Raw genomic sequence first — 25,873 nt, 5'->3', positions numbered from 1 at the left:
CAAACTTTTGCACGATTTGCATCATATTGAGGGGTGAACCCAAACTTTTGCACTATGACTTGACTGACTGTTTTATTGATTTTGAATACTTTCAAGATTTTTTCGCCAAAATTTCGTGGGGTGTCTTCAAAGAATATAAGATTACGATTCTAATGACGCTTTGATTTAAAATTTTGGTCGATCCAATGCTAAGGCAATTAGATATGATTTTTCAGTGTGTTTTTTGAAAAATGTAACAATTTTAAGTAAAAATTTAGCTATATATTATCAAACAGCGTAACAAAAATGACATTTTTGCATGTCTCAAGGATCAAATTATGTGTCTATGGGGTTGCTGAATCTGATGCCATTCTCAGAAATGATCCGGCACGTCACAATTTTTAGTAACAGGTCGCCAAAGTTGTATAAAACACCGGTTTTATTGATGTTTACATGAAATTTAAAGTACAATTTATCTTACTTTTTTGTAATCTAATCCATCAAACATGCAAAATAGAATTTGAACTTTCATATCAGATATAGTTTAATTCAAATTGCACGATTAAATTCCTATTAGACCGATTTTTTCAACATGCTTGCATTCTTCATAGAAAATTCTTCGTTTCTCTTATATGGCAAAATACAATATTTTTTTAAACCATCAAAAAATAACTTTTCCGCATCGAAAGTATAATAAACTTTGATGATAAGCATTGTTATAAACATTAATTTTTAATTATGTGGCAAATTAAGCAAATACATTGCCGTACAAGCTGGCAAACTTGCATGCAAGTTGGCTGAAATAGTCAATTTTTGCATTTTCAACAGCCAATATCTTAAAAACTAGACGTGCTATGATGTTTTTGAAAACGGCTACAACACCACAGGGGTTTTAGTTTTAACACTGGGGTTGTTCCTAACTGACATTTCGGAAGGGACACGGAAAACAAAATATACCCAAAATTTGAGTTTAGGCCAAGGGGTGTGTCAATATCTAAAGAAACATGAAAAATGTGTTTTAAACTTAAACCAACGAAAAACATTAAAAAATTGAGTAAACATGTGTTTTTGGCCTACATTTAAGCGTTTGGCACTTAAATTGGGACAGGGCTTTAGGACCCTATTGGCATTAGTTTCGATTGACATATGACGGAATCCTTCGAAATATCGCATACCCTTACGCCATTTGTCGTCAGTAAAGGCAAATCTGAACGATGTTTCCGACACTCTCTCGGTGGTACCAGTGTTTTACATCTAGCTGCGAACTATTGCGTGTGACCTAAATCAGATATCTCATTCGGCACCTTCTGCGAGACGGAAGGATAACTGAATCCGTGGTATACATGTGTTCCCTTATTCATGCGGGCGTCTCTGTCTTTTTGCAGGTCTCTATCTCTACATGCTGGTGGTTCAAACGTTCTCCGGCGATTATCTACGCTTTTGGAAGTATTCCATCATCGGCTGGGGTAAGTTTGTCATATCGTAGCAAACCTTGTCTTGTGGTACGATTTCATGAATAGAATTAGTTAGCGTTGCTTCGACATGCACATCTTGCCAAAAGATATGCGAGTGACGCAATTATATGAACTACGTATATGAAACACAAATAAAAATACCATGTCTTGTGTGTTACTCTCATCTACATCTGCTACTGTAACCACTACCTTAATTTAATTCATGGTGTGATTATTAAGGCCCATGTGAGAACTCGGCACAGTTGTATGCACGCAGAATTGTTAAAAACTTCTTAGATTCTCTTCTCAATTTTAGGCATTGCATCTCTATTGGAGTAGAGCATGTTTCTTAGCTTTAAAATAACTTATGTAGCAATTGCAATCCTGTCTAGGATTCGTGGAAAATCCTATCTACGATTTGCGAAAAATCCTGTTTAAGATTCGTGAAGAATCCTTTTTAGGATTGGATGCGAATCCTGTCTACGATTTGAGGCGAATCATTTGTAGGAGTCGAGTTGAATACTGTCTAAGATTCATAGCAAATTCTGTCTCTACCTTATCTTTCGTTTTAAGAATCTAGCAGACGTTAGGCAAACATACAAATCTCCTTAAGAAGCTGAAGTGTGATACAAACACCTTGCAATAGATCATTGCAGGGCCACCGTCTTCAGCAAAAAGGAGCTTCTCAGTCTTGCAGCAGCAAATTCACCCCCTTCCACCATTGAGACACGTGTCATTGCCAGGGTTGGGGATTCTCAACTGGCAGAGAAGATAAATGGCTAAGCATTTGTAGGACAATACATCTTTCCGCAGGCTGCACAGATGATGGCTGCCATCAGTTGGCAGCGACCTGTCTCAGACCGAGCAACATTGTCCTCCCGGAGAATGAATGCCTTTCAGATATTAATTCTATTAAAAAATGTGCAGTGCCCCGGATAAAAATTTGCAATTAATTCAATAGTTAAACCTATTCACACCCAATAACCAATATAATCTATAATTTTTCAGTTATGGAATGTTACTGACAGGTTGTTTTTTTTTTATTTTACTAGAAGGATTGTTTTTCTATAGGGTAAGTGTTCCCTTAGTTGTGGGTGTTCCTATAGTTGCGGTAGTGCCGTTTTCACTGATTTTATCACATTAACCACAGAACCGACACTGCCAATCGACGTATTGGCTTGTTGATACACGGAATAGTTGAAAAGAGCGCTCAAATTGCTTTAAAACTGATGAAATATCACTAAAATTACTAAAACTTTTCTTACTTGTACCAATAGTTGCGGTAATGTGTTCCTATAGTGGAGGATCCCATAAGAAAACAACGGATACCGGAACACAAATTAAAAATATACCGCAACTAAAGGAACAGTGTACCGATAGTGGAGGTATTGTTTTTCACTGACATGTCGTGGATTACTGCGATGAAATCATTTTTCTCATTAAGTCAATGGCCGTTACTTTCCGTTACAACATTCACATGTACATTAATTGCGTTTCTTGAATTTAAGCGGTTGAATGAAATTCAATCGTGCTTAGTACCTCCACTATTGGTACAGTACATCTACCCTAAATAATTTTCATTATTTTTTTTTATTTTCCTGATACTTCTATTTTTAGGTGCTAACCAACTAACTAACATTTTGATTTGACAAATTAGAAATAGTAACATCGATGTTCGCTCATATTTGGTGGTCTCCTGAACTCCAAGAAATAATTTCAAGAAATGTTTTTGAACACATCCAGAATTAGTTGTATTGAAATAAGTTTATGTAACGAAGAAAGTCATAATTGTAAGGATCACAAGCTAGCATTTTGTAAGTGTCTATATTTGTCAAATTTTTAGATTTTTTTTATATTTGCAATTACTATAAATCTTTAAGGCCAACTTAAGCGGCACAATATAACACAACAAAATCTTCTACTACAACAAAGCAAGTCAACAAAGCACAATTAAAAAAATAAATTCTATGGCTTTTAGCAAAAAAAAAAAAACGTTTTGGAAAGCATCCAATAAAGGTACCATAAATTTTATTGTTTTGGTCTAAATTTACTATGGAAACTTTTCAAAAAAAATATTTTATAACAACCTTTGTTTTTGATGTGAAAAAACATCTGCAATAAAATCAAAGGCATGAAGCAATATAATCGATGGTGATTAAGGCGTAAAGCTGTTGTTGCTATGAAACCTATCGTACATCATAAATGTTTTTTTTTATCGGGACCACCGAACGGAAAAACGAGCTCTGCCAAAGCGTGTCGAATGCTTTTGTTCCACTTGACTTGCAGCGTTGTTTTACTTGAACCTTCGTACTTATTAATGTATTTCTCGATTTCATTTTTTTTTCTTTCAGGAGGTCCTTTAATCTTTGTCGGAGCGTGGGCCATTGCCAAGTCCTTTTATCCGTATGACCTGATGCCGGAGCATCCGAACAAGGTGAATGTCTGCGTCTGTTTGAGGGGAGTAGGGCAAAGTGGTTCAAAATGCACTCATGGCGTAAAATGGTCCGGTTTACTTTTGACAGAACTAGTAAAGTTGACTGTATTATTTAAGAAGGAAGTACTGAAGTACTCAAATAACTCCATTTGTAGTGAAATATGATTCTTGAAATAGAATTATTTTTAAAGTAAATCATAACAAAAGCTACCAATTTCAGTGAATTTGTTTTAAACATAGATCTTAAATTACCGAAGAAAAACAACAATTTCCAAATATAACAATCGACAGTGACTAAAACGTATTCAATAGAGCTCATATTAAGCATTTTACGCTACTTCTATATTTTATAGCTCTTTGAATCCGCTTCAACATCATTATGACCCATCCCCTCCCTTATTTACTCCACTTCACGATTTTCGAGGGAATATTATTAGGTTGTTCATAAGTTTGTCCATGGATTTCAGCAGTATCCTTTCAAAGATTGTTCGAAGTATTTTCTCACAGATTCTTCCATGATTTTCCATAAAATATTATTATTATTATTTATTCAGGAGTGCCTCCATGAATTCTTTCAATCGAGTTGCCTGGATAAATCCGTTGATGAATATATTAAAGGAAGAAAAACTAGATAAATTGCTTGAGGATATTTTGAGGAGGTCTTAAAATGTTTCGTCGTACCTTTATTCTGTAACAGTGGACGATTCAGATTTTTCTGTATGTATTCCTAGAGAACGTATTTAAAAAACATGTTTTCAAATTTATTGAATTTGTTGTGTTAACTGAGTTCGTGTTGTTATGGTGCATTTTGTCTCGTTCATTTGGCTGTTTTTATATATCATGAAAATCAATATTAAACGTTATAATAAACTGTTTCTCTGGACAAACATTTGATTCGGCAGTAGCAGAAATTCTAAACTGCTGTGTTACGGTAAAAATTCCAGGTAAAACTTCGTTATTTCTCTGTAAAATCCGATTGAGCTCAAGCTGACATTCTGAGCCATTTTCCCAATGGAATACCTCCCTCCTCACTGAAATATTAATGCTCATGTTGTTGATACGGAAAATTTATCCCTCACAGCTGGAAATCGAATGCTCGTGGATGCGGGAATCTCACATCGACTGGATTATTCAGGGCCCATCCTGTGCCGTGCTAGTAATCAATCTCATCTTCCTGCTGCGAATCATGTGGGTAAGTTTATCGCCCAACCGTTTTTCAATTCTGGCGTTCAGTCAATTCTGAGTTGACTTTTTTTAACGATTCGTCAGGTTCTCATCACCAAGCTCCGATCGGCCAATACGGTCGAAACGAGGCAATACCGGAAGGCATCCAAGGCACTGCTGGTACTTATTCCGCTGCTAGGCATCACCTATCTGGTGGTCATCTACGGGCCTCACGAGGGCGTTGGCAGTCGGATCTTTGCGGTCACCAGAGCGGTCCTGTTGAGCACACAGGTGAGGCCCGGAGGGAAGATTTTCATTTATTGCATTTTCAATTATTGCATTTGACGTTGTCACATGTCTAGTCCCTCGTGTGGACATGTGGGAGGCATTTGAGGTGTGAATGGGAATCGAAGTGAATGAAAACATTCAATGGAGGGATAATATCCGGTTGGTTTGAGCCAGGAGATTGGATTTGCCACTGATAGAGCACATTCAACAAAGACTGATAGAATGAATTTTTGTTCAAATGTGTTCCTTTAGTAAATAGATTTTATCTAGTATTATCCATGTATTATTAAGATGGTTATAAACCTAAGCTACCAAAACCAAGTTTTCAAGACCACAAGTTTAGAGAACCAAACAACGCTATGCGCTGTATATTGGATCAATTGTTCACCAACAGAAAGCAATTTCAATTTTGTCGATTATTTCTATTCTTTCAGGGCTTGGTAGTATCGTTACTCTACTGCTTCCTCAACTATGAGGTGCGAGGAACTCTACGGTTACACTACTACCGTTGGCGAGATGAGCGCAACATTCGACTGGGCATCATTTCCAAACATCGAAGGTAAGAACCGCCTCACTCCATGAAACCATGTAATCCCATCAATCAATCGCGTGAGTTGAGCTGCAATCTGGCTTCAAGTGTGATTGCATGGGGAAAATCGGATTCAATATGGCTCCGATGGCAGCTCACCACCAGCCCTTGTTATTATGACCATCCTAATTTCCCATTATTATTTATATTTCTCCCTACTCGTATGCTGCGCGGATAATGTTGCTCGCTTTCTTCCATGGAATTTTCCAACCATCGTCAACGAATGATTGCATTTCACGCTCTGCTCGATTATCTGCACCACCCACTCGACAAAAAAACCACACCGATGGACTTCGCCACCGACGACGTTGATGGCGACGGAAAATCCATCAATCATCAATCATCGCGGCGTTGGGATGTTTGCCGATCTACGCTGCACGCGTTTCCCTGGCGGGGATAAATTATAATCCTTTGTCAATCGAAAATCGAAATCAGACCGACCATCAGTGGAACTGAAAGTATACGGTTTGTATAGCGTACTCATCGCGCTTGATCATGCTATCATTAGTTAACTTTCATCTCTGCATTTATCCATAACTAACGCTATGGCGTCACTTGTTTCGTCACTGTGGGTTGTCTGCTGAATTTCGCCTGTGTGCTTCGTATCAGTTTCAGTCGTAATATACATATAGTACAGCCAACATTCGATCGTTGCACTAAACCTGTAGCCCACCTAGTGAAAGACTGTCACTAATCAGGCTGAGTCAGATAATGTACCCACTCCAAGTGATATGTCTGCCTCTGATTTTAATTTTCTAACTGAACAATTGAATCTAATGATTGATGCAATGTTCAAAGCCACCACTATGACTGAAGCAGTCCAAGTAGGTGTAAAATTTACAAATCAAATTGTTATTGGATTACGTTTTTCTAATGGATCCAAATAATAATTTAAATATTTTAAATTGGAATGCTCGTTCTCTGAATGGTAGAGAGGACGAGCTGTTTAATTTTCTTACGGTTAATAACGTGCATATAGCAATTATTACCGAAACGTATTTAAAACCTGGATCTAAACTCAAAAGAGATCCTAACTTTTTTGTTTATCGTAATGATCGACTTGATGGGGCATGTGGGGGAGTTGCAATCATCATTCATAGGCGTATAAAACATCAACTGTTTTCCTCATTTGAAACTAAAGTTTTTGAAACTTCAGGTGTTTCTGTTGAAACACAGTTTGGCAAATAACTTTCATAGCTGCCTATTTGCCTTTTCAATGCACTGGACAGCAAGTTAATTTGCTTCATACTGACTTGCGAAAATTCACTCGCAATAAGGCTGATACAAATATTAATTTTATTTTATGTCACCCCCTTCAAAAATCCGAAAATTTTGAAGGGGAGAAAAAAAAGATTCATCATTTTTTGACATCAGCTAGGTTTTTTTTTTAATTTTTAAAGTAAAAAACAAATAAAATAATGATCCAGGTGACGATTGAAGCAGTTTAACAACTATCGTTAAAAAAAAAAATCGAAAAAAATAACTTTTTTTTCATTTATATTTTTTTTGTTCCTTATTTATTTTTATCCCCCCCTCGTACCTACCAAGTGGTCTCGGACATAAAAGAAAATTAATATTTGTATCAGCCTAAGTCGAAATTTTTTGTCATTGGTGACTATAATGCCAAACATCGGTCATGGAATAATTCTCAAAGTAATTCCAACAGAATTTTATTTGATGAGTGCTCTTCAGGATATTTCTCAATTCAATACCCTGATAGCCCTACATGTTTTTCCTCTTTTAGAAATCCTTCTACGATTGATTTGGTCTTTGTAGCCAATTAGTTACTCATGCTGATTTTGATTCTGATCATGTCCCTGTGACATTTCAAATATCCCATGAAGCAATTCTCAATCCTATCAGCTCCTCTTTCAATTATTTTCGAGCCGACTGGAATATATATGAAACATTTATTGACTCTAATCTTGATGTTAATATTCCCTTACAAACAAAACTTGATATTGACAATGCTCTTGAAACTTTAACAAATTCCATTGTTGAAGCCAGGAGCATTGCAATTCCAAAATGTGAAGTAAAATTTGAATCCGTGATTATAGACGATGATCTTAAACTCTTGATCCGTCTTAAAAACGTGAGGAGAAGGCAATTTCAACGCACTCGCGATCCTGCTATGAAAATAATATGGCAGGATTTGCAGAAAGAAATCAAGAAACGTTTTTCACAATTAGGAAATAAAAATTTGAAAATAAGATTTCTCAATTGAACCCTGGCTCTAAGCCCTTTTGGAAATTATCTAAAATCTTGAAAAACCTCAGAAGCCAATACCGGCATTGAAAAAGGAAAACAAATCATTACTAACTTATTGCGAAAAAGCTCAAAAAAAGCTGTCAAATTCTGGGCTACCAACAATGATAAATCAAACTTTGTGTCAAAAAATTACGTTCGTCTTCATTTTAAGTAGCCTATAGCCCACCTAACGGGAACCCAATTAAAACGAAGCCCACCTAAAAATAGTTCAACGAACAAAATTCGACTTTACCATTGTTACACAAGCAGGGGGAAATTTTGATTAGATAGGTTAACGCTCCCTTATTGAAGGAAGCTTTATTATACTATCGAACGGGGCAACATATTTCAACTTCAATTCACTTAACCGTGCACTCTTAAAAGTAATGAAAAGCACTGTGGACGTAATTCACATTATGACTGAATGACACATGATGTAAGAGATGAAATGACGTAAAAATATGTTCAAAAAATGTATTGAATGAAACAAGTAATTTTAGATGATGAAGGACATGAAAACGATACCACTATGATTGACATTTCCCGAATCAGACACCATCGTATTTAAAATGTGACACAAATTCACGTCATTTGGCTCGCTTCTTTTATGTGCATCCAAAAGACATAAAATCACATGATTTTTTCGGAGTGTGTGGTTAAATGGCACTTAACATGTTTTGGCTTGAGTCAAGGCAATAATACCAAAATTCTCGAATACTTATTGAAAAAGTCTTAAGTCAGAAGAGCAAACAGATTTTTCCATCGATTTTACGTGATTATTAATTTTTAAGATCTACAAAACGACGAGGATTTTCAACTTTTGCAACCTAACCACTATTTTCACCGCTCCGTTATATAGCATAGCATAGCATAGACTGACTGTACATGTCAATGGTTGCTACTCCGTGATTGATCGTACCTGGTAAGAATTGCACTACGATCCAAATGAATAAGGGATGGGGGTTTCCGCTTATCCTCGCAGTACAATTTTAGCATATCTATTATTACACTAAAACCTCAATTTACGAAGTCTTTTTTTACGCTACCTCAATTTAAGTCACTTTTTTACGAAGTAAACACAATTTAAGTCACTTTTTTTACGCAGTGCGTAAATTGAATTTTGACAATTCTGTGGGAAATCATTGATCTTCGGTTTGGGAAAACCGTTGGGTATACAATATGGGTATTTTTGGAACGGGCACGACTAGGGGATGACGAAAATCGATGTCCGACGTCATTTTGGAATCCAAGATAGCGACCTCTAGTTTGGGAAAACCGTTGAAAACCCATACAATATGGGTATTTTTGGAACGGTCACGACAAGGGTATGACGAAAATCAATGTCCGACGCCATTTTGAAATCCAAGATGGTGACCTCTGGTTTGGGAAAACCGTTTGAAATTCATGCAATATGGGTATTTTCGGAACGGGCACGGCGAGTGGATGACGAAAAACGATGTCCGACGCCATTTTGAAATCCAACATGGCAACCCCCGGTATGAAAATATCGTTGGAAACTCATGCATTATAGGTATTTTCGAAATGGCCACGAAGAGGGGATGACGAAAATCGATGTCCGACGCCATTTTGAAATCCAAGATGGTGACCTCCGGTTGGATAAAATCGTTGGAAACCATGCAATATGGGTATTTTCAGAACGGGCACGACGAGGGGATGAAAAAAAATCGATGTCTGACGCAATTATGGAATCCAAGATGGCGACCTACGTTTGGAGGATATTGTTGATGAAAATTGATGTCTGACGCCATTTTTAAATTAAATTCGCCCAAACCTCAATCAACGAAGTCTGTTTTTAAGCAAATTCATTAGACGTCACTTGTTTAACGAAGTAAATTCATAAACATCAGTACAGATCAGTACATTGATCCATTTGCTTATATTAAGGCGAAGTAGGCCGTCATTGAAATTTGTGGTGGGCATCGATGATTGTGGCGAAACCGTCTCACGATTGCGAATTAAAGAAAATCACTAGGTTTTACACTGACATTGCTGAAAATGTATCAGCATATTTTCTATATGTAAGTGATACTTTTATGAATCAATATTACTTAAGATGACTGAGTTTTATCACTTTGAAATTGCAATCTGGAAAATCAACAAGGCTACCAAACCGAATGACGGGCTACTTGGCCTTAAGAGTTTACATTTTATGCTATAAATAAGTATCATCAATGTACAACTACTTAAGTTTGTAAATACTCAAGTCTATATATCGTGGAGTCCTCGGAAGCATAAGCATAAGCATAAGCATAGATGACCGTACAATTCGTAGTTGCTACTCCGTGATTGACCAGAACAATCGAAGTTGCACAGGGAATTAATGAATGGGGCTTGGGATTAGCTTACCATTCTTCAATGTGCACAAATCGAGAGCTCAAATTTAAAAGTCAATAACGGCGCCGGCCACGTCCTTACGGTCATCGGGGAAGGGAAGGAATGTTAGTGTGACTACCGTTGTTACTAGAGACCGAGATCACCTCTGCATCTCCACGGTTGTCATGGAGAGGATATTGGGTTAGTGGGATAAGGTAAAGATCTGGGAGTCACCAATGTTTGGTGATGCGAGCCATGATATAATCACGCCTAACCGGATTCGCGAAATAATTCGATAATCGCATTAAACGCCGAACAAGTGTTCGTCACTCGCCCACACAAGAGCAAGCGACGCGATCAATAGATCAAACACTACTAACGATCCGCGGCGCTTTTTCATTTCTCTGAGCGAACGACGCGCGACAAGTTTGATCCTGCCCCCATCACCCGCCCCCGCAGGAGCAAGCGTCAAGGTCGAAGGATCAAACACTACTTACGAACCGATCACTTTTTCACCGCTTCACTACCGACGCGCGACATATTTGATCCTGCCCTCATCACCCGCCCCAGCAGGAGCAAGTGTCAAGGTCGAAGGATCAAACACTACTCTATTCAAAAGATGTTTTTATTAATGACGAAAACCGAAAATAACATGTATATATTTTAAATTATATGAAACAGGAACAATGCCGACACCTGCAGTGACGAACCATACATAGTTTGTTTGAAAATCACATATGAGTATCACTGTGCATTTTGTCTCGATATGGTACAAGTTTTAAAAAACACGTCAACATTCACAATGTCGAACAATTCAAAAGACAATCTTTAATAACGTATAAAAGAGACAAATATATGTATATTGAAACTGTATAAGAAAAAAACATAATGCCGACACTTATAGTGACGAACCATACAAAGTTTGTTCTAAAATTACTCAAAAGTTACGCTTTCAAGAAAATATGTGTTATCACAAGAATGAAACGAACTCACCAGTTGGTAATCCATCCTCGACCGAGCACAAAACTGACACTGACAGCAAAACTTCTTGGCGTCCCGAAAACAAACCGTCTTGCTTGTGCCCTCCAAACACCCACCCAGCAAGACGCTCCAAAACAGAAAAAAAATCTTAGGAGCCGAAAACACGCGCGAAACCGTGAGCCAAATCTATCGGACGACGCAAAACCGAACTGTCCTGCTTGGGCTTCACGAAGCACTACCCAGCAAGACGCTTGAAAACAGGAAAAAAAAAAAAAATCTCCGGCGACGAAAACATGCGCGAAACCGTGAGCCAAATTTATCGGACGACGCAAAACTGAACTGTCCTGCTTGGGCTTCACGAAGCACTACCCAGCAAGACGCTTGAAAACAGGAAAAAAAAAAAAAAAATCTCCGGCGACGAAAACATGCGCAAAACCGTGAGCCAAATCTATCGGACGACGCAAAACTGAACTGTCCTGCTTGGGCTTCACGAAGCACTACCCAGCAAGACGCTTGAAAACAGGAAAAAAAAAAAAAATCTCCGGCGACGAAAACATGCGCGAAACCGTGAGCCAAATTTATCGGACGACGCAAAACCGAACTGTCCTGCTTGGGCTTCACGAAGCACTACCCAGCAAGACGCTTGAAAACAGGAAAAAAAAATCTCCGGCGACGAAAACATGCGCGAAACCGTGAGCCAAATTTATCGGACGACGCAAAACTGAACTGTCCTGCTTGGGCTTCACGAAGCACTCCCATATTTTTTTTTTTTTTTTTTTTTTTTTTGCTGTTGGCAAAATATAGTTTTACTTACAAAGCTCAAATACCTTAACACCCCATTTTGCATTTTCGTCAAAAATCACACATTTTTATGATTATCTCAGAAATCTGCCATAGGATCATCTTCATTGTAATTGGCTTTTGATATACACGTCGGGAGAATGGTAGGACTGTATTTTGTACAATTATTGACATACTAGAAGTTGCTCAAAATTTAGGTAGAATTTTTTTTTTTCATCCCTTAACACCCCATTTTACGGTATTTGTAACATTCGACAAAAGTAGGCATTGAGTAAATCGAATACCAAGTGTGCATTTTATAACAGTATGGGAGGAAACTAAAATTTCTAAAAATTACCACGAACTCAAAAGTGCTTATTTTAGGCTGATATTTCGTATAATTCATATCGCATACTATAGGAATAGTCAGAAAATAATTCTGATAGAAATTTCATTGCTATTACATTACGAGGCTCATTTATAATCTCAATGTGACTGTTATGCGGATATAATTACCAATGTGACAAAACCTTTTGGTATTTTTTTCGAATTTTCTAGAACAATCTCTCAGATTTCAGTTAGTTGATCGAAAGTATTTATCATTTGGTGGTTCTCCCCGGTATTAACTGCAATTTGTCAGCCGAGATGAACTAGCCCAGGGCTCAAAATCTCGTTAATAAAGTCAAACCAACCAACCAATCCAATTTGTCAAAGATGTCGAATGTGACTGTTATGCAGTTATGGGCAGTATAAAGTTCAATAAAAATAGAAAAGTAAATCGTTCTCATTACCCATTTAAACTGTCATCTATCTCTGTGTTTAATTTTGAATTCGTATTTCAAAAAATAAAAATAATTAGAAAAATAAGACATTTTTACTACCTCTTAAACAAGTATGTAATTTGAGATTGATCTTTTTTGGTAAAAATCATTTGTTGGAATGTTTTAGTGCTAATCCCTAGGAAAATGTTTGAAACGCGTAGGAGGAGTTTTGATTCTGATGCCTGTTTTGATATGTCCCACACAGATAAAAATGTTTAAATGTCAATGTAGTGTAAACTGAAGAGTACTGTGAAAATAAACCCAATTTATGTATTGTTACAGCATCATGTAAACCTAAATGAGTATACATTGAATTATAAACTAAGAATGTGTGATTTAAATTTAAAGTGAATGCAATTTAAAAATAATAGATTAGTCGTTGAAATTTACGTTTATTTCGAAGCTTCAAATATGTGCATGAAAATAAACTTAAATGTACAACATGTTTTTAGCTGTGCACCTACTCCGGGTAAAAAGATATTTTGGGGTAAGTTAGACCATAGAAATTATCATATTAAATGAAAACAAAATACCTATTTATAGTAAGCATATTGTAATAATACTTAAAACTGGGACTTACTGATGGTAATTCGATTTACAACTCAATTATTCTTCGCGAGTCAATGCAAGACGTGAAACGTGTCACAATTTACCATGCAAATTGAAAATGGTGCTGAATTGACAACTGTTACATGGACCACATAGTAATAAAAATAGCAATAGATCAATCTCAATGTCTTACTTTCCATAGTTGTTAATATAGTTACTTTAGGTTTTAACATATATTACAGTCTCCTACAAGTTTCACTTTTCGGTGGCAAATGCAATGCTTCATAACGTCTACTTTCTGCTTGTAAATTTTGCGAAAATGAACTTATAATTAGATTGTTTATACCATTGTTACAAAAGGGTATTCCTTATTATGGCAATGTAAAAAATCATATTAAAATAAGATTGTTGCCACTTATTTCTGCTCAGTGAATCAACTAGTCATTTTTCACATAGTAACACGACTAGAGGCTTGTAACAAAAATATAATAAAATTTCTATCATTATATGATATTCATATCATATTATGATATAATTTTGTTAGGCTCCGTTATCCACAAACGTGTTTTATTTATTTTGAAAATATTTTTTGTTTATTTTAAAGGTTTTTTTTTATTATTAAGGCACTCCGTGCTCGTGGCCACTACTGTGCCGGACTCAGTTGATCTTGTAGCTTCTTTACCGATACAGATCTATTTTCAACTTATCTATATTTACATCTAGTTTCACTCTCTCCTACTCTTTTACTCTCACACCGAGCAGGTAGGAAGAGAGCTCTGCTGTTAGTGAGGCTAGCTGCCTGCGAAGAGGGTCAGTTTGTCTCAGTCACCATCTGATACTGACGGAGGATGGACGTGCTCCCCAAAGCACGGTCCTCCGTGAGGCGTCTTCTGGTGGCTGGACGGGTTTTTTGTGGAGGGGCTGGGAATCGAACCCATGACCTTCCGCTTATGAAGCGAAAGCGTAACCTCAAGGCTACAGACCCCCCTATTTTAAAAGGTTGTTTAAAATAACAAAATTAAATACATACTTATGCATTTCAATAATATACAATTTTTTAACTTTTCTTATCTTTTAGACTAACGATTATTTGAAATAATAATGTTGTATCCAACTTGAGTTTTTGATTTACAATGCAAAATATATTTTGTTGTGTGTCCTTGATCACCATTCTTCATTATTTTAACAAGGCAAGGCCTCATAACTTTTCTGTCGTTGTCATTGAAATGTATTTCATAATACACTATACATTCAAAATAAAAGCATGGAACGAGCTCACCAAATTGATCATTCATCCTTGACTAAGCTGCCAGAAGCTTATTTATCAGCATTCTTGATATACACACACAAAAATCACTTCGGCGACGCGAAAACCGAACTCTCTGACTTGGGCTTTCAAACAGTGCTCGAAAGCTTTCATTCCATGTTTAATGGGAAAAATGTAAGAACTACTCAGAAACATTGTTTTTGTATTGAAAATTGGGGTGGTGAATACTTGCACCAGTATTCGCCATGTTCTTAATTTCGGTTTCTGAATTCACCACCTACGTTGATTTCTTATGGCGAGTGGCGAATTCAGAAACACCGTGGCAAAAATAGATGCGAAGCGACACAAAAAAAAATAAGGAAAATTTTATCGGATTACACATATTTAAAAACTCAAATTTTGTTCTATCAATGGCAACATGAACAGATGATCAATATACAAAATCAGAAATATCTTAAACTAAAGACTAGTAAAGTCAAAAACCATCGGCGTTTTCGCACTTTTCGTCATGAGAGGTTTTCTAAAATCTGTTATACAGCAGTTACACTATCATGGTTCGCCCACTCTCATGAGTCATTCTTATTTGGTTTTATGTAGAATACAGTGACTTATACTTGTGACAAAGTGATCCACAGCTTTTGTCTATAAACGCGATACTATATAACATCAGGGTGTCCATTCAAAATCAGTTTTCCTATTCCCGGATTTTTCCATGATACCCAAACAATTGAAACACATGACCAAATGATCCTGCGACATGATTTTTTTTATTTTTTTTTCATACCAAATGGTAAAATTTAGACGATTTCATTTAACTTATTTATAAATAATTTTGATAACAGTCGAAAAATACTGTTAGCTTAAAACGATTTCAATTTCGAGATAATTTAAAGAAAGATCTATTATATAAGTTACCGCGGGGCAAGTGGGTAAATGGGGTAGGTGAAAATAATTGGTATTTAACTGAATATTTGAATTAACGTTTTGAACTCATGCGTAAACCTTTGAGGCCATTGAGAACATTAGGATAGGTAAGAGATTTCTGAGATTTTATTTATTTATTTATTTACACCCTCTTCGATACATCGTACAGACTGAATTTAGTATATAAAAAAGTAAAATCAATTTCTTATTCTATTTAAAAATATGTTCTTCGTCACGTCAAAATCAAATTTGTCTCCAACATCGTTGAATGTTCGCAAGCAAGAACTCAAGGAGCTGTTATAACCATAGTTAGTCCGATGATTTGGTATATACAGAAGAACAGCGTTCCGAAATCTTCTAGAAGGAGCATTGAAACTCAGCAGCTCCAGTAGTGCAGGGCAATCTATTCCCCCTTTGATCAGGTCGAATATGAACAAACGTTGCTGATTGGTACGTCTGGCTGACAAAGATTCCAATCTTATCAGCTGGCATCGTTCATGGTAGCTCGGCAAATTCCTTGCATCGTTCCACGGTATCCTACTCAGCGCAAACCTCAGGATTTTTTTCTGCACTCGTTCTGTTGAAAGTATCTGCGTAACCTGAGATGGACACCAGACAGGAGAGGCATATTCTAAGATGCTCCGCACCAAAGAACAGTACAGCGTTTGTAAGGCGTAAACATCTGTGAAAGAGTTGGTGTGCCTTCGAATCATTCCTAGAACGGAGAATGCTTTGGCGGCAGTCAGCCCGATGTGCTCGTTAAATCTCACCTTGAAATCTATCGTAACACCAAGGTCGCAAATTGAATTAACGCGGACTAGCTCCTCCGCCCGATGAAGTACCGATGCTGGTAAGAGGTGTTACAGCGAGTAAACGAAATTATTTTACATTTCCCGCTATTCACGCGCATGCCGTTGTTGTCGCACCAGATGAGCATGATGTCGATGTCCTCCTGGAGGGCGATGCAGTCCTGAGGAGATGATATGGTGCGGTAGAGTTTCAGATCATCCGCGAACGACAGATTGCATGAAGAAAGCAACGAATACAAGTCGTTTATGAAGACGTTGAATATAAGTGGCCCCAAAACACTTCCTTGTGGAACTCCGGACGTAATGTTGAACGTACGAGAACGCGTTGAGTTGACCATCACAAAGGCGTATCGGTTCAGTGCGCATCGTACCTTCGTGCTGTGCGTACACGAATTCTCTCTGCCCTTGGAAGTTTTCTTAAAAACTACCTAAAGCAATAAAACAGTACTTTTCAGTGCTACATAAACAGTACTTTTCAGTGCTAAAATTAAAACCGGTACTTTTCAGTGCTACTAAAACAGTACTTTTCAGTACTATTTTTTCTACTATTGATCCCTTTACGATCCTTGTTTGGACCCGTGCCTTCGATTTTTCGTTGGACCCGTTGGCGAAAGCTAGCGGTGGTAATCCTTCTTGGACACCGTCTTGGGAAAAAACCTCTCGAAGGTCACGTCTTTCTCGTTTATTAACTAAACTTGGTATCAACAACTAACAAAAGGAAGGGTGAATCTCTGAATTCACTACTTCCTTCCAAAAAAGTGGGTTTTAAAACTGTCACTACACGTGACAAGAATGGAAGAAAGGACGCTTCCCCGGAATGCGAAGTTTCTTCCAAGGGTGAAATAAATAATTGTATCGAAATGAGCAATCAGTTCGATGCTCTTGACAAATTTTCCGAACACCAAATCGAAGCAGCCTCTAGCCCAGGCTCTTTGATTCAAGCGAGGAAGCAGAGTGCCGCCTATCGTGGTCAGTTGTTCCGAATTTGGAGGATTTAGGCAGGAGATCTTGAACTCCATTAGGGGAATCAAGGTTTCCTTCCAAATCGCAAAGAAAGGAGACTGTCGCGTTTTGCCGGAAACTCTTAAAGATCGTGAACTTCTTCTCAGACATCTTGAAGAGAAGAAGCACACATTTTTTACTTATGACGACAAAACTGAACGTTTGTTCAAAGTTGTCTTGAAAGGTCTCTCTAGTGACTATAAGTCACCTGAAGAGATCAAGAATGGAATAAATGATTTACTTGGATTTTCCCCAGTCCAAGTAATCATTATGAAAAAGAGAACCCAATCTGGCATTGTTCGGAAAGGGCTTTCTCAAGAATTTTATTTAGTTCACTTTAACAAAAAAGAACTAAATAATATTCAAGCTTTAGAAAAAGCAAAACTTTTGTTTGATGTCCGTGTGACATGGGAACATTTCCAGAAACCTGGAGGAAATTACCAGAACCCCACTCAGTGCCGTCGGTGCCAAAAGTGGGGTCATGGTACAAAAAATTGTCGCATGGATGCTAAATGCATGATTTGCGGAGGTTCTTCCCACGCCAAAGACGTCTGTCCAGTGAAGGAAGATACCACCAAGTTCATATGCTGTAATCGCGGGGCTAACCATAAGTCCAATTTTTGGAATTGCCCTTCACGCAAAAGGGTCATTGAGGCTCGTGCCAGGCAGATGAAAGATAATATCCGTTACGATAACGGTCGTTTCCGGAATTTGCCTGGTAGAGTATCGAACAATGCTCATTTTTCAGTTAACGATCGCTTGATCATGAATCATACCCATCAGGAAGATCATAATCATGCTCATTCACAAACTAATTTCAATCCGTCGGGTAGCCGTTCGAATCTTTCAATTTCGAATGTATCTACCCACGGTAAATCCTATGCCGATATCGTAGCAGGAAATTCGAACTCCTCCCCTGTTCGATCCATGGGTACCCATTCTACTTGTTTCAAATCAAATGGAAAAAACCCTACCGCCACAGGTAATTCCTACTCGGCTTCTTCGTCTACCGAAAATTCCAATGGGAAATCACATGACATGTCTGCCTCGGATTTTAATTTTCTAACTGAACAATTGAATCTAATGATTGATGCAATGTTCAAAGCCACCACTATGACTGAAGCAGTCCAAGTAGGTGTAAAATTTACAAATCAAATTGTTATTGGATTACGTTTTTCTAATGGATCCAAATAATAATTTAAATATTTTAAATTGGAATGCTCGTTCTCTGAATGGTAAAGAGGACGAGCTGTTTAATTTGCATATAGCAGTTATTACCGAAACGTATTTAAAACCTGGATCTAAACTCAAAAGAGATCCTAACTTTTTTGTTTATCGTAATGATCGACTTGATGGGGCATGTGGGGGAGTTGCAATCATCATTCATAGGCGTATAAAACATCAACTGTTTTCATCATTTGAAACTAAAGTTTTTGAAACTTTAGGTGTTTCTGTTGAAACACAGTTTGGTAAATATACTTTCATAGTTGCCTATTTGCCTTTTCAATGCTCTGGACAGCAAGTTAATTTGCTCCAAACTGACTTGCGTAAATTGACTCGCAATAAGTCAAAATTTTTTGTCATTGGTGACTTTAATGCCAAACATAGGTCATGGAATAATTCTCAAAGTAATTCCAACGGCAGAATTTTATTTGATGAGCGCTCTTCAGGATATTTCTCAATTCAATACCCTGATAGCCCTACATGTTTTTCCTCTTCTAGAAATCCATCTACGATTGATTTGGTCTTAACCGACTCTAGTCATCTTTGTAGCCAACTGATTACTCATGCTGATTTTGATTCTGATCATGTCCCTGTTACATTTCAAATATCCCAAGAAGCGATTCTCAATCCTATCAGCTCCACTTTCAATTATTTACGAGCCGACTGGAATATATATAAAACGTATGTTGACTCTAATCTTGATGTAAACATTTCTTTAGAAACTAAACTTGACATTGACAATGCTCTTGAAACTTTAACAAATTCCATTGTTGAAGCCCGGAGCATTGCAAAAAATCCGTGATTATAGACGATGATCTTAAACTCTTGATCCGTCTTAAAAACGTGAGGAGAAGGCAATTTCAACGCACTCGCGATCCTGCTATGAAAATTATATGGCAGGATTTGCAGAAAGAAATCAAGAAACGTTTTGCTCAATTAAGAAACAAAAATTTTGAAAATAAAATTTCTCAATTGGACCCTGGCTCTAAGCCCTTTTGGAAATTATCGAAAATCTTGAAAAAACCTCAGAAGCCAATACCGGCAATGAAAGAGGAAAATAAATTATTACTAACTAATTGCGAAAAAGCTCAAAAACTTGCTATGCAGTTTGAAAGTGCGCACAATTTTAATTTAGGACTTACTAGTCCAATTGAAAATCAAGTTACTCAGGACTTCGAAAATATTCTCAATCAAGAGAACGTTTTCGAAAATGCCTGGGAGACTGATTTGGAAGAAGTGAGAACTATTATTAAAAAATTCAAAAACATGAAAGCTCCTGGCGATGATGGAATTTTCTACATCCTCATCAAGAAACTTCCAGAAAGTAGCTTATCATTTTTAGTTGATATATTTAACAAATGTTTTCAATTAGCATATTTTCCTGACAAATGGAAAAATGCTAAGGTTGTTCCAATTTTAAAACCAGACAAAAATCCTGCAGAAGCTTCTAGCTATCGTCCAATCAGTTTGCTTTCCTCCATCAGTAAACTTTTTGAAAAGGTTATTTTGAACAGAATGATGGCCCACATCAACGAAAATTCAATTTTTGCCAATGAACAGTTCGGATTCCGCTATATATCGTGGAGTCCTCGGAAGTACAAAAACATCGACACAACTCAATACAACACTTCGTTTGCAAATATGGGCAGTAAGAGGCCTTTGCAATATTGAAGAACTATCTATTGATGATTGGTTACGCTCGTATATCCTAATGCCCATATTCGATAGAGATTTTAGAGGACCAAGGACATCCCCACAAATTCATACAATACACCGTTTACCCACAGAAATGGTAATGAGAGTATTTGAGTATTTGAAAATTATCTTCTAATCACTTATTATGGCCGTAGATTCAAAGGCTTTTATTCAATGGAGTCCTTGGAGCACCAAAAACATCCGCATAAATCAATAAAATATTCCGTTGACTTGAATGAATGGTTAAGAGACTGTGCCATATTAAAAAACTAGCTATAGACCATTGATCACGTTTGTAGATTCAAAGGTCTCTATTCAATGAAGTCTTTGGTGGACCTAGGATATCGGTACAAATTATAACAATACTCATTTTACTGCTACATATATATAAGGGCCTGTGCAATATCAAAAAAGCATCTATTGATAATTGGTTACGCTTGTAGATCCAAAGACCTATATTCGATATAGATCTTGGAGGACCTAGGACATCCACACAAATTATTGCAATACACGGTTTACTCACATGGATGGTTAGGGGCTTGTGGAGTAAATGAAAAGTAACCTCTAATCTCTTATTACGGTCGTAGATCCCAAGGCCTATATTCAATGGAGTCCTTGGAGGACCTAGGACATCCGCATAAATTATTACAATACACCGTTTACTCACATGAATGGTTAGGGGCCTGTGGAGTAATTGAAAAGTAACCTCTAATCTCTTATTACGGTCGTAGATCCCAAGGCCTATATTCAATGGAATCCTTGGAGGACCTAGGACATCGGCACAAATTATAAAAATACTTATTTTACTACTATGAATAGATAAGGGCCTGTGCCATATCAAAAAAAACATCAAAGGATCGCTAAATATGCTAGTACATTGCAGGTATATATTCCAGGAAGTTTTTGGATGAACTAGAACACATGTTGTACTCACTTAATTACCAATACTTGGATCTGACAATACAAACGCTTCCTAAAAATATAACAATCTTCTAGGGTCCAGTATTGTGAGACATTCTTCTACATAGAAATGATAAATTGGCAAAACCTCGTTTTACGAACTGAGCTCCCTCGTTTTACGCACTGATTCAATTTACGCACCAACTCAATTTGCGCACCCCCGATCTAGTTCGTAAATTGAGGTTACAGTGTATTGATCAATAACGGCGCCGGCCAAGCCCTTACAGTCAGTTGGGGTGAGGAAGGAATGTTAGGGTGTAATGATTGTTGCTTCTAGAGACCGAGAATACCTCTGCATCTCCACAATCACCACGGGAAGGGTGTTTATTAGTGAGGGAGGAAAAGATCTAGGAGTCACCATTGGTCAGTGATGCGATCCATGGATAAGGAGGAAAAATACGACTTAAACTTAAGGCTGGGCTGCTTGGGCACGTCAGGAGTTAATCATCAATATTAACCTCCTTTTCCCGAGCAGCCTAGATAGCCGCGTAGTGTCGGTAGCGGTTGTTTCAACTGGCTAAGAATTAACACTACGGACTGCCTGTTCCGGTGGTAAAAGTCCACCTCACAGGTGACCCCTAATTTATGGTGTGATGCGTACCGTGCCTAAGAATGAATGGTTAGGGGGGTCTAATAAAACCTAACCGCAAACGGAGCCTGTGGGGTACCAGGGCGCCCTCCACAGTATTGAGTCCTTCCTGTGCTACCCGGAGCAATGGTGCAGGTGACCTTGTGTTTCTCCGAGATAATCGGCTGCCCTTCTTCAGTCTCTATCCTGAGGCTTAATAAGGGTGGGATTATGAATATGTTGACATTTAATTTAAATTATCACCTATATGGATTCGCATTATGCGTTTTACACAGTGTATTCTGTGCTCTTTCGCCTTTGGCGACTTTAAATAGATACCGATCTGGTTTTTTCGTTGCTGGTCTTTTTCGTGCTGAGATTGCAAAAAGCTTAATCCTGCCTAGTTTGGGTAGTGGCTACGGTTAGGTTAGCTCAGATCAATCTTCAGCATAAAAGAACAGCAACGATCAATCTTTGCAGACTCATGCAAAATGGTGCAGCCCAAGTGGCGCTAGTTCAAGAACCCTACTTTCGTAGAGGGAACTTCTATCTAGGTAACCTTGTGGACCCAGTTTTTGCTACTTTCAGCAAACTTGAAATGGCAAACTCGCGTGCCATGCCCCGCGCATGCGTGCTCGTTAATAAAGCAATCGTTGCTACACTCATTTCTGAGTTAACTACCAGAGATGTATGTGCTGTCACAATCGATGTTTCTGTTGGTGACCTCAACAGGAAATACGTCTATTGTTCGGTATATTTACCACATGATGAACCATCCCCAACGGATGACTTCAAACGAGTTGTCGTACACTGCGTAACAAAAGGCCTTCCGCTGATTGTGGGCAGTGATGCCAATGCTCATCACATCATCTGGGGCAGCTCGGATATCAATTTGAGAGGCTCCAGTCTGATGGAATACTTAAGTAGTACAGACCTTGGATTACTTAACATAGGCAATCGCCCAACCTTCATGGTTTCTAATAGAGAAGAAGTGTTAAACATAACGCTCTGCTCGAATAGAATCAGTCACGAGTTGACGAATTGGCATGTATCAGATGAGGAATCATTATCTGATCATCGCTACATCTTCTTTGAACATTCAAATGTAACTGCGCAGACTTTGCGTTTTAGGAATCCCCGATCAACAAACTGGGAACTCTATATTGAATTGGTTGCGACCAAATTTTATGGATATTCTCCGTCCATTGAAAATCCAAGTGATCTGGATGATGCCGTTGATACTACAACATCCTACATTATGGAAGCTTTTGAAGAAGCATGTCCTCTGCGGTCTGTAAAGACTACAAGAGGGACCCCATGGTGGAATTCCGATCTGACTAGACTCAGGAAACAATGTAGAAGGAGTTGGAATAGACGCCGTTCAGCTGGATCAGAGTCGTTCAAGTCAGCTCGCAAGGCTTACAAGAAGGCTCTTCGTTCTGCTGAACGATCCGGCTGGAAAAACCTTTGTACAAATGTTTCCAGTTTGAGTGAAGTCAGTCGGTTGAACTAAATTCTTGCAAAATCTAAGGATTTCCAAGTGAACGAAATTCGCTTACCTAATGGTGACTTTACTTCTTCCGATGAAGAAGTTTTAGAATGTTTATTCAATACACACTTCCCCGGATGTGTGGACATAGCATCTACGGATGAACCAAATGTCTTTTCATGTAGTTACGAGTCTCTGGCCTCGGCTCGCAGTATCGTAACTACTGAATCGATTCAATGGGCACTTAATAGTTTTGCTCCTTTCAAATCTCCAGGAGCGGATGGGATTTATCCTGTTCTGCTCCAAAAGGGATTTGAGTCTATCAAACATGTTTTGAAAAAGCTACTTGTAAGCAGTTTTGCTACCGGGTACATTCCCAAATCCTGGCGTGATATTACTGTAAAGTTTATCCCAAAAGGAGGACGTGCGTCGTATGAGGAAGCGAAGAGTTTTAGACCAATAAGTCTGACCTCTTTTCTTCTGAAATGTCTGGAACGCATTATCGATCATCACATCCGTGATGTTTATTTGGCAAACATGCCTCTTCATGTGAATCAACATGCTTACCAATCTGGAAAGTCCACTGTGACTCTTTTACACAAAGTTGTATACGATATCGAGAAAGCATTCGCTCAGAAGCAATCGTGCTTGGGTGTTTTCTTGGTAATTGAAGGTGCCTTTGATAACGTGTCTTTCGATGCCATATTGGAAGCCGCACGAAACCATGGGCTACCTACAATGATTACCAATTGGATTCATCAAATGCTCAAAAACCGACATCTCTTCTCGACATTGCGTCAAGCAGCGATTCGAAAATTGAGTGTTTGCGGATGCCCCCAAGGGGGAGTCTTGTCATCACTTTTGTGGAATCTCGTAGCAGATACGCTATTGAGGCAACTCAATAATTGCGGTTTTCCAACTTATGGATTTGCCGACGACTATCTAGCTCTGATAGTTGGTATGTGCATAAGCACCCTATTCGACCTGATGCAAAGTGCTCTTCAGGTAGTCGAGAGTTGGTGTCGCCAATATGGCCTATCGGTTAACCCGAATAAAACATCTATTGTTGTTTTTACGGAAAGACGAAACCGCGATGGAATTCGACCTTTACGTCTTTTTGGCACTGAGATTTATGTGACTGATCAAGTAATGTATGTCGGAGTCTTTCTAGATTCCAAACTTTCATGGACAGCTCACATTGATTTCAGAGTCAAAAAAGCTTGTATGGCCTTCGGTCAATGCCGGCGAACCTTTGGTAAAACTTGGGGCCTCAAACCCAAATATATCAAATGGATTTACACAACAGTTGTTCGACCAATATTGGCATATGGATGTCTTGTGTGGTGGCAAAAGGGCGAAGTGAGAACAATCCAATCAAAATTGGGTCATCTCCAAAGGATGTGCTTGATGGCGATGTCTGGTGCGTTCTCTACAACTCCCACAGCAGCGCTCGAGGCCCTTTTCGACGTTACGCCACTACACATATATCTTAAACAAGAAGCACTTTCTTGCTCTTACCGTTTATGGGTACTGGATCTACTGGAGAAAAATCCAGTGAATCGTAGATCTACACACACTTCGTTGTTTCCACTTTTGGTGAATTGGGACAAAATTGTCCTTGCTCCAAGTGATCTCACAATTGCTTGCAACTTTCCTTACAGAACATTTACCACACAATTCCCTTCACGGGAAGAGTGGACGTCTGGCTATTTGGAAAGAAGTATATCAAACAATATAGTATGTTACACTGATGGCTCCCTTCTTGAAGGTAGAGCTGGTGCAGGAGTATATTCTCGTGAGCTAAGGCTGAATCAGTTTTACTCACTTGGTAGAAACTGCACCGTTTTTCAGGCGGAAATATTTGCTCTTATGTGTGGAGTGCAATCAGCACTTCAACAGCGCGTAATGGGTAAAGTCATATACTTCTGTTCAGATAGTCAGGCTGCTATAAAAGCTCTCGCTTCGGCCAACTCAAGGTCGAAGCTTGTTATCGCATGTCGAACTCAAATTAAGGAACTGAATTCAGTCAACTCTGTAAACCTTGTATGGGTACCTGGCCATTCTTCCATCGCTGGAAATGAATTGGCTGATGAGCTAGCTCGCGATGGAGCATCGCATGACTTCATTGGCCCTGAGCCGGCTATTCCAATTTCGAAGTGCTGGGTGAAGCTTCAGAACAACTCTTGGGCGGCAACTCAGCACAAGCAATATTGGAATAGTTTGGAGTCGTGTCGTCAAACAAAATTGTATATTACTGAGCCATCTCCAAAGGTGGCGAAGTATTTAACAAATCTGTCAAAGCAGAATTGCAGTCT

General features: G+C 38.2%; 1 protein-coding gene across 7 annotated transcripts in view; it reads left to right on the top strand.

Moving 5' to 3' along the window:
- Positions 1–25,873, top strand: part of LOC5570395 (diuretic hormone receptor) — a 193,024-nt gene that overhangs the window by 141,023 nt on the left and 26,128 nt on the right. For 6 of the 7 annotated variants that reach the window (XR_002499654.1, XM_021841107.1, XM_021841108.1 and 3 more), the window contains 6 exons: positions 1,365–1,445; positions 3,785–3,867; positions 4,949–5,059; positions 5,137–5,322; positions 5,754–5,878; positions 6,344–6,373. Coding sequence is in view for 6 of the 7 variants with exons in the window: in XM_021841107.1 (XP_021696799.1) it covers positions 1,365–1,445; positions 3,785–3,867; positions 4,949–5,059; positions 5,137–5,322; positions 5,754–5,878; positions 6,344–6,373 (616 nt within the window). In the remaining variant the exon portion in view is untranslated. The remainder of the gene's footprint in view (positions 1–1,364; positions 1,446–3,784; positions 3,868–4,948; positions 5,060–5,136; positions 5,323–5,753; positions 5,879–6,343; positions 6,374–25,873) is intronic. The other variant, XM_021841112.1, reaches the window with a different exon arrangement.

Source organism: Aedes aegypti, chromosome 2 (assembly GCF_002204515.2).
Source record: "Aedes aegypti strain LVP_AGWG chromosome 2, AaegL5.0 Primary Assembly, whole genome shotgun sequence".
Lineage (NCBI taxonomy): Eukaryota > Metazoa > Arthropoda > Insecta > Diptera > Culicidae > Aedes > Aedes aegypti.
The sequence above is the reverse complement of the archived record's forward strand: the minus strand, read 5'-3'. Positions and strand labels throughout refer to the sequence as shown.